The sequence below is a fragment of the Eleutherodactylus coqui genome, chromosome 9 (assembly GCF_035609145.1).
Source record: "Eleutherodactylus coqui strain aEleCoq1 chromosome 9, aEleCoq1.hap1, whole genome shotgun sequence".
NCBI lineage: Eukaryota > Metazoa > Chordata > Amphibia > Anura > Eleutherodactylidae > Eleutherodactylus > Eleutherodactylus coqui.
The window spans coordinates 55,275,718-55,295,615 of record NC_089845.1 but is presented as its reverse complement, the minus strand read 5'-3'; the positions used below and the strand labels follow the sequence as shown (position 1 = coordinate 55,295,615).

Below are 19,898 nucleotides of genomic sequence, written 5' to 3'. Positions count from 1 at the left end.
TTCTATGGTGCGAAAACATTTCTACCACCTATCTATAGATGTTAAATCGTTTTTAATCTGTAGTGGGTAACCTTAGTCATAGAAGAATGGCAAGACGTTCAGAGACTCCACAGATTTAATAACTGGAACCATATGGACAAAGTGACCACATAAGAGTTGTTAGGTATACATCTGTGTTTGTGACTCCTAAAGGGGGCTTCCCCAGAGATGTGACTATAGAAGGTCACTACTGTGGCCGGTGATTGGCTGCAGCCACTCTGTACTTCCTGCTTGCTACTGACTAAGTAGCTGTGGAGCAATGTGGGGTGATGGGAAAATCCCTTTGCGTTAAACGACGATGGGACTTTTATGTCTGGCATATGAGGTTGCTAAATATAAAACTAAAATGTTTTCATAAATGGTATAAAAAGGGAAATAATGTCTCACTGAGTTCTGGAATTTCAGTAAGTTCTTAAACTTTATTCAAGATCTGTGTTCCTCAAGGATATAACTTCCACTCAAAACCCACAAAGCTCTCAAAATTTCTAAGGAACTGTTATACTGTAAGACCCGATTCAAACAGAAGACTACTACTGAGCTAAACACCGTACACATCAACCCACATAGTCATATTCATTTTGGGTAGTGTACCCAAGCACCTGGTTATTATTTAAGTGGTTAAAAAGAACTTCCAGATTCTGCCAAGCTTGTGTAAATTCTATTGACTCTCAGCTTTTAATTATATCTGTTTCCAGGAAAGACAGTTGACAAATAAGATGGCCGCCATTACAGCAATCACAAGTACAGCCATACGGTTTCTAGAACTCAAACTGTAAATCACCTTGGTCAAGTATTGATGCATCTTCCGACTCTGTGTTGCTGCACAGATAGGCAAATTTGCATCTTGTGAGATTCAAAACTCTACTGAGTTTTTGTGTTGGAATAAAGTAACTGAGAATTTTATAAACTATTAAATGCCAATTAAAGAAATATTGCAACTACTGAAAATGATAAATGTAAACAGCAAAAAAGTTTTCTAGAAATGGGAAACTACAGATGTAGTCAGTCATTCTTGACACAGTTGAAGATCTGCCATCTTTTCATTATTCAGCTTTAGTGCATCAATCTTAAGCAAGTGATTATATCACAAAGACAACTAATATAGGAGCTGAAATACTGAAGGAATCAGTAAAACACCAAACACCGTCCTCTACTAATAAGCAGGAACAAATACATATCCAGTACATTATAAAGGCTACAGAGAGTAGAAAATAGTACACCTTCTATTAGAATACCTGGACATTCAATTACATGCCATATACAGTGTTGTGTTCCCTCTACTTGTTCCAGTTTATGAGCAGTGAAGAGCCGATGTTGGAGGCAGGAAGAATTAAACAGGGATGAAAGTGTAAAAATGATGTCCTAGGTATAATCAGAGACCTGAATGGCTGACTACCAATCTGGAGACTATAAAGGCCCATTTTGACACAACGCTTTTCGCTCAAAGCCGTCTTTTGAGGGATAATCGTAGTGTGTACCTGCACTGACATCAGGCAGTTTTCGTTAAACCATCGCTCATTGTTGTCTTTCAGCATACTGAAAGATCAGCGATCAGTTATCAGGGATTCACAGCGGGATACAGCTGATACTATTGTTTCAGCTGTATCCCGCTCCCTGATGACAGGCGGGGTAAGAAGAACCCAGTGGTTCAGCTCTGTTCTCCAGCGGTCCAGCTCTGTTCTCCATACCCTGTTTAGAGCTCTCGGCTGTATAACAGCCGGGTGCTCCGTGCAGAAAACAGCTGGATGCAGAAGGCAAGCGGTGCCACCCCGCTTGTATTCTGCATCCTCCGCTCCGAGTGCTCGGCTGTACAACAGCCGGGCGCTCGGAGCGGAGAACAGCTGGATGCAGAAGACAAGCGAGGACACCCTGCTTGTCCTCTGCATCCTCCGCTGGGAGCGCTCCCAGCGGGATGCAGAGAACAAGCCCCCCCCCCCCCCCGGTTGCTGTCTGCGTCCTCCGGAGCGCAAGGTGATTGCTCAACGTTTGAGTGATCATTTTGCGCTGCAGATGACACAACGATTATCGCTCAAAAGACATCTTTTGAGAGATAATCGTTGTGTCTGAATGGGCCTTACGCCGGTTCTACATTACCTAGAGATAACTACCTTCAATATATTCCTGAACCCCATTCTTGAAGTGTCATGCTTGCTCTCTCCAACATGTTATTTCATACAGCTCAGTGTTTCTTAATGCTTTTCCTTTGAGTGAGAATGAACAAGAAAAAACAAGATTTTTTAAAAACGTCTCTGTACTCCTTTCACCCAGCGTACAGCCCTCTGCTGATGGCCAAGGCCGCTTCCACATCTGCACCGGGGATACAGCTTTCCTGCTCCATAATGGGAACAGGGCAGGGTAATCCCTTGGCCAAATGGATCCATCTTATGATGGAACCAAACAGCACCGAATGGACCCCATTGACTATAATTTCTGCTCAGCTGCCTGTCATTTTACCGTAAGAAAAAGGGCTGCGTACCGCACTTTCCTAAAGTATTTTGTGCCGGATCTGCGACGGAACATTGGGACAGAGGTCCAACACAGATGTGAACCCGGCACATAAAAATAGCAGAAACCAGACGTGCATGTCAGTGTATGCAGGGCACTTATACATTAGTAACACATCCTTATTTATTAGATGCTGTAATAATTATGTAGATATATGTAAGTGCCTTTCTAAGCTGATGCAGTGTGTTTTATGCATTTTCGATTCACTGGAATTCAGGCTCATCCTGGAGAAAACCAGCAAGAAGATAGGATGACTTCAAGCAAAGCTCCTACGGACAAAATATGCAAATCGGATTTTAAAAGGCGTTTTGTTTTACCTCCCCAAAAAGAAAGGAAACGGCTTCCAAGGAGCTATTGGAATATTTAGAGAATTGGCTGACGTTTATCCTACTAATTAACCCTTTCCAATAGTTGGTCTCAGAAAGATGGTAGAATTCAGAATAAAAGTATATTCATATTCTTTACAACTTTGCATCATATGTTTAAACACCTACATTTATAAGAAAGCAGCTAATCCCTTTAGGCCTACAATTCTGTAGAAAGGTTTTAACTCTGTCGCGCTGGCAAGTCTGCAAGCATAAACTGCTCTTTTCAGGTCCCACTACAGCATTTTATTGGGCTTAAGTTAAGGCTCATTTACACGCAAAGACAATCTTTCAAACGATGGAAAGATTGACAGTTCTAGCAATCATTTTGCATAAATTACTAATAGGCACTAATGCCCATTAGCACTTTAGCGGCTTTATTTTCATGTAAATGAGCCTCCAGCAGCTGTTTACAAATCCAAGCATGTGATCTGGACTTCGCACCTAGCTGCATGGGCTGCCGCAGGCTGTTAGCTAAATACAACACAATCAGTTGCTCCCGTGGAGAACACAGCCTGTGGTCCCTGCTATCTCTCTCCGGCTGAACGATGCATTTTATGCTCACCTAAAAATCATCGTTCAGCCGAAGAGTGAAAGATGGAAGCATTTACAGGAAACGATTATCGCTCAAAAGCCGTCGTTTGAATGAATTTTGAGCAATAATCGTTGCGTGTAAATGTGGCTTTAGGTCTTTAGGCCAAGTGGTTTAATTCTTCAGGCATTTAGACTTTCTTTTTTAATTTAATTAAAATTGAATTTCTGCATAATTGAAATGAATTCATCTTCTATATATGGAGAGGAGAACAGACATATTATTTATGTATTCTCTGTACAGTGCAGACTAAATAGCACATTGTCTACATCCTGAAGCAGCAAAACCTCAAAAAACTTGCCTCTGGCAGTACCAATGGAATGACACTGTGCATGTTTGTCTGCTGCTCCATTCATGCATTCCGGGTCCTCCACTGTTGGGTATGGGGGGGAGGGGGGGTTAGTGGTGGTCCCAGTCATCGGACCCCCACCGATCAAGCTTTATATATTGCTAGTCAAATGTTAACGTGCCTTTTGACCTCAGGGATTTTATAGGGGTTTCATCATTGTAAAATGATGTTAGAACTAGTTTTCTTCATGTTTCTTTGGTTTACCAATCATGTCCATGTCTCAATTTCCAGAGATAATATTAGCCAAATATGTTCAGTTCAGAGGCGGCCCAATTCATCAATGTCCACAAGCTTCTTACATCATAGGGGTTTTTCGCTGTACGAAGCAGATATTTACAGATTGGATATCCTTATAATGATTAGCTCACGGCCTGGCACCGCTCTACGTAAACACTGGATAAGTAAGCGGACAGGCCGGGAGAGCGATGAGAAGCAGGTACAGTGACAGATTATGTGCAGTAGTAAACACGGGGGATCATTTATATAATGGCTGATAAGAGGAGCAGAATCATAATTCACCAGAGGCGAAGAAGTAATGACTTAGAAGAACCTCACCCTATCCTAAGTGATGAGGTGTCAGGTAAAATCTAATATCGTGCTGCATCGTTATACTTATTAGTCACAAGATTCAGGCAAAGTATACCGGCAACTGTTGTCAAAACACGCCGAGGTTTACAGCTAAATATTTGGATGAATTCAGGGTGTTAAATAAGTTTTATGTCGGAACTTAAATTGTAAAATCTCATATATCACAATGGGCCGCTACTTACGATTGTCACAATACTTCTGTATATACCACAAATGTCTTTATTTAACCCATTTAGGACCAAGCACAGTAAATATACGGCGCTTGGTCCCGGGCTTAAAGGCCAGCCATATGTAATATTAAAGCCTCCTGCTTCTGTAATCAATCAGAAGTAGGATGGGTTGTCTGCTGTTAGTCACAGCTGATAACCCGGAGGAGGAGGGAGAAGTGGGTTTTTACCCTTTATGCCTCCCTCCTTTCTTCAATACACATCGCTCAATGAGCAATATGTACTAAAGTGAAAACGGAAGTGTTTCTTCCACTACGCGAGCCCGGGGGTCATGTAACTGCCGGAATTCCCTGCTACAGCAGAGCTGCGGGGTCGTAGTAGACACTGATCAGCTCTGCCAGTGACTAATGTCACTACATGGGATGTTTTCTCCTGTAACTGGGGCTCCTATAGATGCCCCAGCTACAGCGGGAAAGTATCAAATTAAAAAAAACAAAAACACATGTGAATGTCCCCCAGAGGTCTTCTATGATGTCATGGGGGGACATAGATAGTAATAAGAATAATTACATACATACGTCGAAAAAAAATTGCAGAATAAAACAATGTGTACCTAAGAAAAAAAAAAGCCGACACCACCCAAAACCGTCGCTATATGTGCCCTGTAATTCAAAACCATACATGTTATATATTAAAACGTCCGAAACAAAATAAGGAACTCATTCCCATACTTTACTTTAGCGTAAATATACTAATAAAAAAAAGTAGCAATGTTAAAAACATTTATTTTTAGCTTTTTACCCCCAATAAAACTTAAAAAAACGGAAAAAAAAGTCAGTGAAAAAAATATTTTAAAAATCACCCTATATGTCACAGAAAAAAAAAACACAGTAAAGATAATTTTGGTAGCTAAAGGGAAAAAAATAAGGCAGTAAAACTACCACATGGCTAAAATCCCTAAAAAGTGTCCGGTCCTTAAGGTACAAAACAGCTTGGCCCTTAAAAGGTTAAAGTCTACATTGGCCCTTAATTGTATAATGTCCTAAACACCTTAGCTACAATATTGTGCAAAAGTTTAAGGCAGGCGTGGGGAAAAATGCTACAAAAAATAGGAATGCTTTAGAAAATAGCGTTAGGCTAGTTTCACATCCGTGATGCAACTCTGGTCGAAGGTTCTGTCACAGATCCGTCTCGAAATACCAGAAAAAAAAAGCACTGCATCCGGACAGCTGAAATTTATAGGAGATGGATGATCATATGTATGAACATTTGTCACCCATACAGTCTGAATCAGCCCGTATAAAGCCCATTTAAATGAGTGCTGATCTTGTTGGATCATATAGAGCCATGCAAAAACAACTTTAGGTAAAAAGAAAAAACGTTTGGTCCGGTGTTAGCCGGTAGAGTAAAATGTGATTGTTCCCAGCAAGAGAAACCACGTAATCTTGTAGATATGATACCTTTTAATGGCTAACAAAAATACATGATGTAATAATAGCGAGCTTTAGAACCTACTCAGGGTTCTTCCTCAGGCATAATGGAATAGACCTGAAGAAGCATGCATACATATATACACACATACATATGACAAGCCACAGATATGATGTGATGAATTTGCATTTAAAATAATACCAGAACAGGATGAGCAGAGGAGTAAATACTAAATTAGTCCACTGATAAGGGATGTGAAAGTTGTATGGTCTCTAGATTGGTATTAGGGGGTCACCAGGCCAGCGTGTTATCTCTGCTATAGATTTCTCATATTCTCCACTGATGCATGAAGCCGTTTGAGATGTTTATACCTCTGAGAGTCAAAGATATATAAACTTGTACTCCCAAATTCTTCTATGACGTTGGGATTTGAAGTTGCCTTTTAATATGGTGACTTTCATATGTTCTATGTTGTGTCCGTGACTAGAAAAATGCTCGGCCGCAGGTAATTCTTTCTTTCTTTAATTGTGTGACTGTGAGACCTCATCCTCACTTTCAGTTTTTGTCCCCTTTCTCCAACATAAAGACTCCAAACAGGACATTCACGGCACAGATCCCCACCACACAGCAGGACTAATAAGATCCCGGGGACATTCACATGTTCCACGTCCGGTGTTGTGTACCTGATCTTGTGCAGTATCATACCTTCTGTGAAGAGGCTAACTGAGACATGATGGTGCAATATCTGTCACTTCTCCGGCCCTGGGGAAAGCACTGTCCCCGATGTCACTACAGCGACAGGCACAGCACTGTCACGCTTTGATCCTTTCCGCTATAGAGGATAGAATTCTCTACCTGCTCATACCTGGATTCACAGCTACCTGTACAAGCAGGTGGAACATCAAATGGTCTGATATATAGAACATACACCTCACATGGATACAAGTTGTTCAGAGGAATGTGAAGAGACACATGGATGCTTTGTTCCGCAGAATTTAAGACCCTTGAAGATTTCGTATTCATTTTTGTGTGCGGCGATAGAAATAAGTTACCTTTCAGATGTTGTGGAAGAAAGCGCTGCTAATCTCTCTCAGCACACGAGTAAACATACCTCTCTTTCAAGAAATCCGCCACTCTTTTGAAGTCTGCGACGCAGTATTCTCTCTTCATGTCCATAAGCACGCTGTCTGAAGCAGACTGCACTGGGATGTGAAGAAACGCATACACCCGGGGATGGTTTAAAATCTTTGCCATTTCCTAAATCGGTGAAGAAAAAACAATGGTTATCGGCTGTATTTTCTAGGTGACATATATAGTCTTTACACTATATAGTCGCACTGCGTGTTGTTAGAAAGCAGCTGCTAATAAGGAGTCTACGAGCCCTGAAGGTCAACACCTGCAGGAAACATAACAGCAGGTATCTGCTAAAGTCAGACGGGGATGGAACGATACCTGAAGATATGGCAGAACAGAGGATTTAGAACTGGGCTGAAGATTCAGCGATTCAGGGATTTTACTCACTGACTTTCTTTTTTGGAAGGGGGGTGATTTCTTAACCCGACAAGGATTAAGCACTGTCAATTTTTGGAGTTTAGTCCTAGGCTTTAATTCTGTTCGAGAATTAAAACACGGTGCGGGATTAAAGCTCCTGCAATGTAGCAAGAGCAGGTTGGGTCCTCGGCTGTTAGTCACAGACGAGGACGCGGAGGAGAAGGCAGAAGCAAATTTTCAATGAGTGCTACGTAGTGAATAAAGAAAGCGGAAGTGCTGTTTCCGCTATTCAACCCGGTGATTAGGTAATTGCCAGGTGCTCCATTAGCATACCCAGATCAATACCCCAGTTACAGTGGAAAAGAGTAAAAATAACAAAATACAATGTGAATGATCCGCAGAGGTCTTATAGGATTTTAAAAAAATTACAGAATACAATTAAAATACAAAGAAAAAAAGAAGACAACTCACAGCCAATGCCAACCTAAATCATATGTGCCCTGTAATCCGAGACTCTACAAAATCATATAGAAAAACATCTGGAACAAAACAAGGAACTCAACAAGGAACTCATTCCTGTACTTTATTTTTGCCTAAATATACTAATTTTTAAAATAAAATATATATTTAAGGTCTTATTCAGACGAACGTATATCGGCTGGGTTTTCACGCCGAGCCGATATACGGTGTCCCTTTCTGCAGGGGGAGGAGGATGGTAGAGCCAGGAGCAGGAACTGAGCTCCCGTCCCCTCTCCGCCCCTTGCCACTATTTGCAATAGGAGGGGGGCTGGATGGGGTGGAGCTAACAGAGCTTAGCTCCACCCCGTCCCTCCCATTGCAAATAGTGGCGAGAGCTCAGTTTCTGCTCCTGGCACTTCCATCCCCCCCCTGCAGACAAGGACACCATATGTCGGCTCGGCGTGAAAACCCAGCCGATATACGTTCGTCTGAATAAGCCCTAAAACATTTTTTTTTTAGCTTTTTACCCCTAATAAAACTAAAACACTGAAAAAAAACTGTGACGACAGATATGAATAGCCCTGTATTTCAAGGGAATAAAAAAAGGAAGTAAAAATAATTTTGGTAGCTGAAGAAAAAAAAAAAAAATTGTGCCATAAAACCACATGGGTAAATTCCCTAAAAAATGTCTGCTCCTTTTGAACTGGTTCATTACCACAACTAGGAGCCACTATTACTACTGGGGCCACTATTGCTACACATATCACTGGTATACCTCTATTACTACTACAATAGGGGCCACTTTTACTACTGGGATCCCTGGGTGACACTATTACTACTTGAGGGCCACTGTTACTACCGGTGGCACAATTACTATAGGGCCACTGGGAGAGGCCATAATTACTATTGGGGCCATTGCAACTATCCAGGTCCACTTAAAACTAAACCCTCCATTTCTTTAGCCCACCAGGAAAGTTTTAATAAGTATGACATAATTATATCCCATTTTCTATTGTCTAAACTTGTGATTGTCTTAAAGTCAGGTGGGTCGTATAGTCCGAAAAATACGGTAACTTCTCTATCTGCCCCTCTTCAACATTCTCTCTCTGAACCTGATTGCTTCATCCAACAGAAATCCCCCTTACACTCCATACACTCAAAGGTATTTCCTATGCAAGCGTAATGCCCTTTTACACAGAACGTTACTGTTCAGTGTAAACGCAGCCAACGATCGAACGACGGACGATGAATTTCTCGCTTTTCGTTCATTTTATGCAGGCATAAAAAAAATCATTGTTGACTCTTTCACTAATTGTCTGGTTTAAATACCGACCGTTCAGGCGTTCTCAGTCATTTATACAGCGAATGTCAACGACTTCTTGTTTGACCGGTCCAACGATGTATCTGCTGTATAAACAGGCCGTAGAAGTGCACTCTGACATTGTTCACTCAAATGATAAATGGTTTTGTGTAGATGGACCCCAACTCCGATATCGGCAGGTGACTGACTCATGTCGAGAATCCTATTTAACCCTTTCCAATCCAATTTGTATCCTGGTTTTCCTAGGGGGCTTACTCTTTTTCTGCCGTTATACAACAGTGCTATATGCTGGCTAAAGCCAGTACTGCATGAGGCGACACGTTGGATAGGCTCCGACAGCAGAGAGGCTGGCAATATACAGTAAGAGAGCCCCGACGGGTGTCTTCCAACATCGGAGCTGTACAGCCTTAAATCATAATGTCTTCAGATGTCAGACAGTGGATTGGAAAGAGTTAAAGGGGTTGTCCCGCGGCCAAAACGAAAAATTTTTCACACCCCATTCCCCCATGTTAAGCAAGCATCACAAACTACCCATGGAAATCTGTTTTTTAGAGCGTTTCTACTCACCATGAAGCTATTTCATGAAGTTATAAAAATCTTCTTCCAACATGGCCGCCGTCATTTCCCAAGGTGCACCGCTGGTCTTCTTCCATGGTGCACCATGGATGTTCTTCTCCAGTCTGAGCTCCACTGCCGATTACAGCCACCTCATTGGCTGATCGGCACCACGTGACGGGGCGGAGCTACGCGATGAGGCTGAGAAGGGGGAGGAGCCAGGACGCAGCTCGTGAGCCCGGACTCTCCAGAAGAGGATTCTTCTCTGCGCAAGCGCGACTATTGCGGCGACCAGAGCAGAAGTTTAGTCGTCGCCATGGAGACGGGGACGCCAGCACCGGAGGGGGTAAGTATATAACTTCTGTATAGCCAATATTTAATGCATGATGTATATTACAAAGTGCATTAATATGGCCATACAGAAGTGTATAGACCCACTTGCTTCTGCCGGACAACCCCTTTAAGGATCTTAAGACCACGGTACACAACAAGCACCTTTACCTCTTGGATGACCCTTATAGAGTGCAAGCTCCGGCCAGCAGGGCCCTCACCCCCGTTGGTCAAATTGATTATTAGCTTTATACAGAATATGATGTCAAGTTGCCTAGTCTCTCCTATCAAATAACCTTACCTTTAACAAAACTTACAGATGGTGCTAACATAATATACAACCAACTGATGAATAAATCAGGGTTTATGTCTATATGCACACAACTTAACTAAAAGCAGAGAAGCATGAGCAGAGCCCTCCACAAGCCTGAATGCTGGAGACCCCCATCTGTGAGCTGCTGATCTGCTGTAGGTACGGAGTAGCCATCATATCCTTGTATAGTCTAGCTCTGGCACATCCTGTAATTAGGATGATCACATCACCATTTGATAGGAGCAGAAGCGACGGCACGTTATTTTTCCAGCATTGAACATTGTTCTGGACAGGCGGGGAAATTCCCAGAATAATTGAGTCCAATAAAGTTCAAGTACAAAGTTACTGTGAATGTGCTCATTCCTGAGGGCAGTATGGACAGCTTGTAAATGAAACCTTCATGCTATAGGAAACCTGACATGCAGGCTGCAATGTGTCATCAGCAAGAACTTCTCTCCGTGTCCTCCGATAACCTGATTAACTCTTGTTAGCTCTGAGAGAAAAGTAATGGGACACAAACGGAGTTTCTTTTTCTTAGGGCTTGTTTAAGTCTTTGGGGGAGTGCGCACGACAACCTGAAAGGAGCCTGACTTTGGCGCGGCACGCAATCTTTACCGGGTGACAGCGGAGGTGCGGGTGAGTATCACAAACATATCACCCGACGCCCTGTCACATCCCCTAACAGCACCAGAACTTAGTTTATGGTGCTGTGCGGACGTGAAAGGTTCTCTTAAGGGTGGTTTGACAAAACTTTTTTTCCAAAAAGCTACAGTTTAATGCAAATTTTGATGCCATTTTCTGAGCCTGAAGTGGATTCACAAGACATGGGAAATATAAAGGAAGGCTTGGACCTCGCCTTTCTGCACAGATCTACTTTCAGCCTTGGTCAAAAACCGCATTAAGAACTGACTTTAAAAAAAAAAAAAAAAAAAAAAGCTGTGTGTGAAACCACCCCATTAGGTAAACCAAAAAAAGTTTGGCACGGTGTTAGCCAGTAGAGCAAAATTCGATTGTTCTCAGTAAGAGAAACCAAGTCATCTTATAGAGAGGATACCTTTTAGTGACTAACAAAAATACATGATGTTTTAGCGAGCTTTGCAACCTACTCAGGATTCTTCCTCAGGCTTAGGGCTTATTCAGACGACCATATATCGGCCGCGTATTCATGCCGGCCGATATACAGCGTCCCTCTATGCATGGGGAGGAGGCTGGAAGAGCCGGGAGCAGTGCTCTGAGCTCCCGCCCCCTCTCTGCTAACTCTCCACCCCTCTTCACTATTTGCAATGAGGGGAGACATGATGAGGGTGGGGCTAATTCCCAGAAGTTAGCCCCGGTGAAGGGGGTGGAGAGGGGGTGGGAGCTCAGAGGACTGCTCCCAGCTCTTCCAGCCTCCTCCCGCTGCAGAGAGGGACGCCGTATATTGGCCGGCGTGAATACCCGGCCGATATACAGACGTCTGAATAAGCCCTTATAAAGAAGATCTGAAGAAACACGCATATAATTCTATGATTTCCGCTTGTGTGTGTTGAAGAATCATTTTCCAATGGATGCTACGGACGGACATTGTTGTGGAATTCCCAGTGGGCATCTGGCCGCGAATTCCGCAGCAAAAATGTTTGCACATGTCCAGCCATGCTATACGACACAGTAATAAGCGGAGCATGCGCAGCAACATTATGTGCCACAATGTGTGCTTCCTGTGTGTGCTCAGCTTACTACCATCTTCTATGGTACACTTTTACTCCAGGCTCCGCTTATTACAGTCTTTTATGGGCTCCACTGATTTCCATGGTGCCCACAGACGTGTATGGACGCTGCTGAGCATGCGCTGTAAGTGGAGACACTTGTGTTTCCAAAACATAACCCCCACTCCCCCCTATGAAGAATGAATACCTGCACTTTTTCTAGCATCCAAACGCATAACTATACCATTTTATTTATACCATACACACACACATATATATTACACATACATATATACCCATACACATATATACACATACAACAAATTTGGTAGACTTTTCTGCAGAAAATGCAAACCAAAACAGTCATCAACTTTCACACCAAATTTTGTACCATTTGGTGCAGATTTGCAGGCGGACTCCAAGCACCCTTCAATTGAAAGGATGAAATCTGCTGTGGATCAGCGGCAAAATCTGCAGTGGCAGCTATGCAATGGACCTAAACAGAAATATACAGCAGCTAGGAGCTGAAGCAGTTGCTGGCGTAAATTATACAAAAATACATCAGTCCAGGGTGGCCACACCTTCTTCTGACAAGTCAATCCCCCATTTTGAGGGAAAGTGGCACAGAGAGGCGTACCTGTCTAAAAGTTGCAAAACTTTTGCACAAGCCATGCTTGTCTCAAATATAGCAACTTTTGTAGCCCAAAAATGGAATGCTACATCTCTCCCCCATGTTTTTGTGAAGAGACGTAACACGGCCTATTTTAGTCCTAAGTGAAAGTTCCCTCCTGCCCCCTGAAACTTCTGTTTCTGCAATCAGGAAACAAGCAGACACTCTGAAGGACACGATCAACACTGATTGGAGTCAGATTAGCTAGGAATAAACCCTGTCTACTATGGGAATGGTAACACACAGCTGTCAACTTAATCACGTTTCCAGGAGGAATAACAGAGGAACATCATAATGCAGTCCTCAAGAAACGATGCTCCAAAACTATTGCTTCATGGGGGATACAAGTAATTACTAAAGCAGGCATGTCAGAAAAACTGACAAGCCTTTAAGTGGAGGGGCTCAATTCAGATCGCATGTGTTTTGCAGTATTTTTTTTTTATTTTTTTTTTACTAAAAACGACAGGTTAATATTTTAGTACAATGAAAAAAAAAATTATCAAAAATGTAGGCAAATACGATATGACGAAAACTGAATACCTGGTGAAGGGGTTTCTTAAGCCTACAACACTGAAGTAAAAACACCCACAACCTGTTTATAGTGAAAAGCCACATTTTCCATTGTAAATGGATGTGCGAAAATGTAAAAAAAAACAAAAAACGGTATCCAGCTGTGCTTTATATTAGAAGATTATGCAAAGTCGTCCGTTAACCTACCAGGCGGCTTGTATATGGGAAATGAAAATCAAATCAGGAATATTGCAGCAAAGCCTCCCGGGGAAATTGTCTTAATCTCTTAGAAAAAAAAGCATCTTTATTTTTACACGCCTTCCAGCCAATACGGGTTAAAAGCACTTGATTCCAAAACTGCTTCCCCTAAAACCCTTCAGGCGGTTCTAAAAACCAACAGAGAGCCAGCCAATATTGGGCCTCACCTCTTGGCCACAAACTGTGTCTCCAGTTGTGAACAATGTCTCCGGCTGATAATCTGGGCTTCAGGCGAAGCTGTTGTGTGCATCGCTGCGGCTCGTCACAATACTTCATTAATAATTGTCTGTGCGTTAGAAGCAAATACAGACAGACGATCAGCTAACTAATACTGTAGACACGGCTTTATTAGCAGGTCAGAAGTCTGCGGTACATGCCAAAAACAAAGACAAATAGGCGATACGGAGAGGAACCTGTCTGCTTGTAGCTCACAACGATACAGAATAGACCCCTCTGCAGAAGTACAGAGCGGACCCTTTAGATTGCTACAGTACAAAAAGGTAAACACATATATGTTACATAGTGTGTGTTTTTAACATGGGAGGTTATCAGTGTTGGATGGCATCTGTCAGGCATATACCCCCCCTCGAATATATCACTTAAAGGGCCATATTAAGGAGAAGACGTCCACACACTTGTTAAATAGCTTGAAGCAACACATAACCCTTGGTTCACCAGAGTACTTGTCTGCTACATATCCGCTGTATTGCTCCACACTGGAAAGTGTTGAAGTGGAAAAAGGACTGCTAGAGAAGGAGATCTATTGGATTAGAGAGGAATTTAAAGGGGTTATCTGGGTGAACATAAATAATTGCTGCCCAATTGAAAATTAGCATCTCATCCTAACATGCTATCTATCATTGGGCCAGTGTGCACAAGAGCGCGATGTAGCGTTTCCTATTGAAAAAGCTGAAAAGACTTGCCAATCCTGTGACTCGGATCGCTACTTTACGGCTTATTCACACATCCATATATCGGGTGGGTTTTTACGCCCGGCCGATATACGGTGTCCCTTTCTGTAGGGGGAGGAGGAGGGCCGGGCGCAGTGCACTGAGCTCCCGCAACCTCTCCACCCCACACCACTGTTTGCAATGGGAGGGGCGGGACCGGAGTGGAGCTAAGTTCTGCCCCGCCCTGCCCCTTCCCATTGCAAATAGTGGCAAGGGGCGGAGAGGAGGGCAGGAAGCTCAGTGCACTGCTCCCGGCCCAGCCCGCCTCCCCCTGCAGAAAGGGACACCGTATATTGGCCAGGCGTGAAAACCCAGCCGATACACGGACGTGTGAATAAGCCCTTACTGAAATGATGGGAGCCATTTTTGACATAAGAATGCATCGCAGTGTAAATGCACGCTCCTCCGCCTGATATCACGCTGGTCCGTGTGTAGGGAGCTTATGGAAGAATCTGTTACCGCCTGCAGCAGTTTTCAGAGGGGGAAGCCCTAAACATTTGCTGGGGGCCTGACTCATGCAGCCCATGCTTCCTGGCCGCGGCACAGTGTGAAAACGGCAGGATTTTAGGGTGCTGGGTTTTGTTTTTTCTTTAGTATAGATCATGCGCTGCGGGAAAAAATTGTGGCATGTCTAACTTTTCGCATTCCTCAGAACATATCACCCATTATTTTCAATAGGACTGTAGCAAAACACATTCCACAGCGTGCGATGTGCACACAAGCGTGACGTGAGGTTTCCCATTGAAAACAATGGGAAACAGTTGCCAATCCTCCACCGCGGCTGAGAGCCACGTCACATGACCGCAACTTCCCAGTAGTGATGGGAGAGGATCTTGATAGAAAGGCGCCTCATGTCCGCGGCTATCTCACATGTTCACCGGCCTGATATTAGACTGAGTTTCACAGCCCGATATCACGCTCAATAGGAAGTCTTACAAAAGAGACACCGAAGCCCAGTTTGTCAGCGCTGGTCTTGGTAGTTGCATTTTGGCATTTATTCCGACACAGGAGAGCGCTTGGCCACCCCCGACTCCCAGTGAATGTGATCCGTACACTGTTAGGCTATGGCATAGGAAGTAATGTAATGTAGGACCCCCTCTAGGACGGCAATATCAGCAACTGACCATGACATCGATTCCACAAGTAAATGGAGGACGTCTGCTGGGATGTTGGGTCATGCTGTCTGGATAGCCACCCACACCTCTATGGTATTTGTAAGTGCATGATCTCAGGTGTGAACGGTCCTCTTTACATCATTCTATAAATGCTCAATTAGGTTCATGTCTGGCCAACGTGCAGACTACATCACTCTTAGGCACGCTCCGGAACGCTCTTCAAACCAATTCTGGACAGCTTAGGCCCAAAAATCCCATCATTGTGGGAGTCCATGAAGTCCATTGGGGGTGCAAATGGTCATTAAACACGAAAATGTAGTAGGCACTGATTAATGACATCGTTGGACCAATTGACCCAACCCATGCTATGAGAAAGCATTCCACACCAGTATGTGACCACCCCTAGCCTGCGCAGTGCCTTGTTAACAACTGGGGTCAATGCCACACAAACCCTACCATCAACCTGAAACAATTGGTACTAGGACTCATCAGGCCACGCCACGTTACCATTTGCACGTGTAAGGTGTATTTGTGCTGGAATCCCTTGCAATTCTGCCCCAATTCCACAACAAAATTTACATGTTAGACATTTGGAATTTGAGGCAGATCGCTTTTGCACAGAACATTATGACTCATGTGAAAGCCCTCTGAGGGGTACATTCACAGGGCAAAATCCAATGTGGAATTTTCTGTGCGGATACAGCCTCTAAAACCGTGGCAGAGATCTGTGGGCATTCTGCCATGGATTATGCAGTGCATTCACATGCAGTTTTAATCTCATTAATGGGCAGAAGCCAGCATGACATGAAGAGGACAGTGCATATCATAGGTCAAGAAGGTGGGCTCACGGTGTAAGTAGACGGCCTCCTCTCTGCCTGTCACATTGAATGAAGAGGTCTTATCTTGTCACTTGCTCATCTTCAACACATCTTGCAGTGTTTGTCAGGGAGCGAGATCAGAACACACTTATCTTCTTACTCAGTTGTGGGGAGTGAGCCTGTCATGGGGAGCTGCCGTCAATCCTACAAGTTCACAGTCCTCTTTGCTGGCTATGAAGGGATTCACCGACTCCAGGGTGGACCAGTCCGAGTCTGGGGCTCACACAAGTATTGAAAATAGAGATGAAATAGATCAGAATGTGTACAGCAGATACCAGTATGAATAGGGAGTTCCATTTCATGGTGATTAATAGTCACCTAGAGTAAACTTTATTTCGCTCTACAAGACCTCTTTTCACTATTATTGACTGTCAGAAAGATGCGTTTGTAAAGCAAAAAGTTTAAAAAAAATGTGCAACTGGACTCCACAGCTTGTATGCCAAAACAATGTCCTTTTAGCATGTGCTTAACAGGTAACCATTTGGATGCTTTTTTGTTAACTTTGAGATGCTAAAATATCCAGGTCCCGTCACGGTGAAAGGGGTTAGTGGAGGGGAGGAAGAGTAACTGGCAGTGGCAACATCTCCTGGTCCGGATGGCAAGGGTATGGACAGCTAGTGACCGGGGTCTGCATTTAGACCCGAGTCCGCCTGTTGAGTGCCCCTGTCCTATTACATAACCTTGTACATTTGAATGTACAGGGGGTGGACAAAAATATGGAAACACCAAAGCTGTAGTCTGCTCCTTTTTCATCACAACCCTATGCAATGATTGTCTCACTCTGTCACTCAACACACATTTCCGTCCACGCTGGTGTTTGTCGGATGCGCTTCTTCCAGACTGTATGCTGCCATAATCTTGGATATTCAGCTTCATGATACAGCAAAAACTTCTGCTACCTTTATTACAGAGGCGCCCACCATACGGGCCCAATAATTTGACCGCGTTGGAATTCCGTCAGCTCTGCCACAATTCCCTCACAACAGCGTAGAATGCTATCTTGAAAATAAATGCCGCTTACCACGTGTTGGCGCTGTTATATAGATCATTGCATCACGCAACAACTACAGCACCGCCGACTAACTCCGCTGTAGCACACATGTATGGATCCCAGACCATTAGGAGAGATCAGCATGGGATGTTAATCACTAGCACTGAGCTGCCCTTATGATATAAACTTTACTGGTAGTATTGTAAAATATGATTTAGAATCTCAACTAACTTAAAGGGGTTGTCCCGCGAAAGCAAGTGGGGTTATACACTTCTGTATGGCCATATTAATGCACTTTGTAATATACATCGTGCATTAAATATGAGCCATACAGAAGTTATATACTCACCTTCCCTGCGCTGGCGTCCCCGTCTCCATGGTGCATTCTAATTTCAGCGTCTAATCGCCCGATTAGACGCGCTTGCGCAGAAGGGTCTTCTCCCTTCTGGTCGGTCCGGGCACGAGCGGCGTTCTGGCTCCGCCCCCTTCTACACGTCATTGCGTAGCTCCGCCCCGTCACGTGTGCAGATTCCAGCCAATCAGGAGGCTGGAATCGGCAATGGACCGCACAGAGCCCACGGTGCACCATGGGAGAAGACCCGTGGTGCATCGTGGGTGAAGATCCCGGCGGCCATCTTGGAGGAAAAGAAGGAAGAAGTTGCAGAGAGGGGATTCGGGTAAGTAAAATTTTTTTTCTTTTTAATTTCAACACATCCCTTGGGTTTGTCCTGCGCTGACCGGGGGGCCTATGCAAAAAAAAAAAACCTGTTTCGGCGCGGGACAACCCTTTAAGGCATGCATTTTGTGTTTCCATATTTTTGTCCATAATCTGTACATCGGAAGGAACAGTAACATAACAGAATGACATGCCTACAAGATAATCACCATGGTCTGATAACGAACATTTGCTAGATTACATGTTACCGCTCTGTCAGAAGACCTGAATTAATTAGCTTTCCTCCACTTACACCTTTATGTAATCAGCAGACACCATCACTACCCACGCTTGATGTTTTCTAAGAATATGGTCTGCATTAACAAGCAATTAATTGACCACCAATTAGTGCGCCTCATGGAGAAAAATATAAATTCAAAAATACAACAACAAGAAATACATATTATAAATGAACATTAAGGCTGCTCTCACACGGGCGTTCGGAAAACTCCACGCAGAACTGCAGCATTTTACCACGATTCCATGCTACGTTTTCAAAGGCATGTTACAGCGTTTGCGCACCCTATCACTGTGATGGGTGAGGATGTGCCTTAAAAAGAGCTAAAATGGGTGAAGATAGAGCAGAGAGCCTGCACGGCCCCAATGAAATCAAGGCGGTGTTGTATTGCGGTTAGCGCAGCATTCGGGATGCTGCTCTAGTCGTGGTAAAAAGCGTCTGCTGTGAGATCTGCCTTAGAGAAAAAAAAGTTAAAAAACATTTTAAACAAATGCAAGCATGGGGAGATTTGTTTATCCTATAATAAAAATGGCTCTCCACTGGAAACATTTAGGCTGCCTGTCCACGGGCTAGTTGTCATTGCGTTATCCGCGGAGATAATCCGGCCGCGGTTAACGCAGTGAACGCTTTCCATAGGAGAATTATGGAAAGTGCAGCCTGACATGTGCGAGCGGAGAATCATAGCAATTCTCTGCTCGTGGGATTCAAATCGCAGCATGCTACAATTTGCCGTGATTTTCCGCTGTGAGCCAATCTATTATATAGGCGATATTCCGCCTCGGCCGTGGACAGGTAGCCTGAACGTTCATTTACACAGGCGATTTTCCCCACACGATGAGTCAACAGTGTGATGCAGTAGCAAAAAAAGCAACCACAATTCTGGGATGTATTAAGAGAAGCATAGAGTCTAGATCACGTGAGGTCATTATCCCCCTCTACTCTTCCTTAGTCAGACCCTATCTGGAATACTGTGTCCAGTTCTGGGCACCCCGATTTAAAGATATCAACAAGCTGGAGCAAGTTCAGAGAAGAGCTACCAAGATGGTGAGCGGTCTGCAAATCATGTCCTATGAGGAACGGTTAAAGGATCTGGGAATGTTTAGCTTGCAAAAAAGAAGGCTGAGGGGAAACTTAATAGCCGTCTACAAATATATGAAGGGCTGTCACAGCGCAGAGGGATCAGCCCTATTCTCACTCTTTTTCACTGAATTTTTTCCTATTTTTTTGTTTTATTGCGGTAAAAAGCTTAAATAAATGCATTTTTAAAAACATTTTTTAAAAATGCGTATAAATGAAGTACAGGAACGGATTCCTAATTTTTGCTTCAGACGTATATATGTATGGTTTTGGATTACAGGGCGCATGTAGCGACGGTTTTAGTTG

The 19,898-nt window shown here is 43.6% G+C and overlaps 1 protein-coding gene across 1 annotated transcript in view; it reads right to left on the bottom strand.

Annotated features, from left to right (window-relative positions):
• CDKAL1 (CDK5 regulatory subunit associated protein 1 like 1) overlaps positions 1 to 19,898 on the bottom strand; it is a 596,376-nt gene that overhangs the window by 230,593 nt on the left and 345,885 nt on the right. The window contains exon 10 of the mRNA XM_066579425.1: positions 7,148 to 7,293. Within this exon, the coding sequence (XP_066435522.1) occupies positions 7,148 to 7,293 (146 nt within the window). The remainder of the gene's footprint in view (positions 1 to 7,147; positions 7,294 to 19,898) is intronic.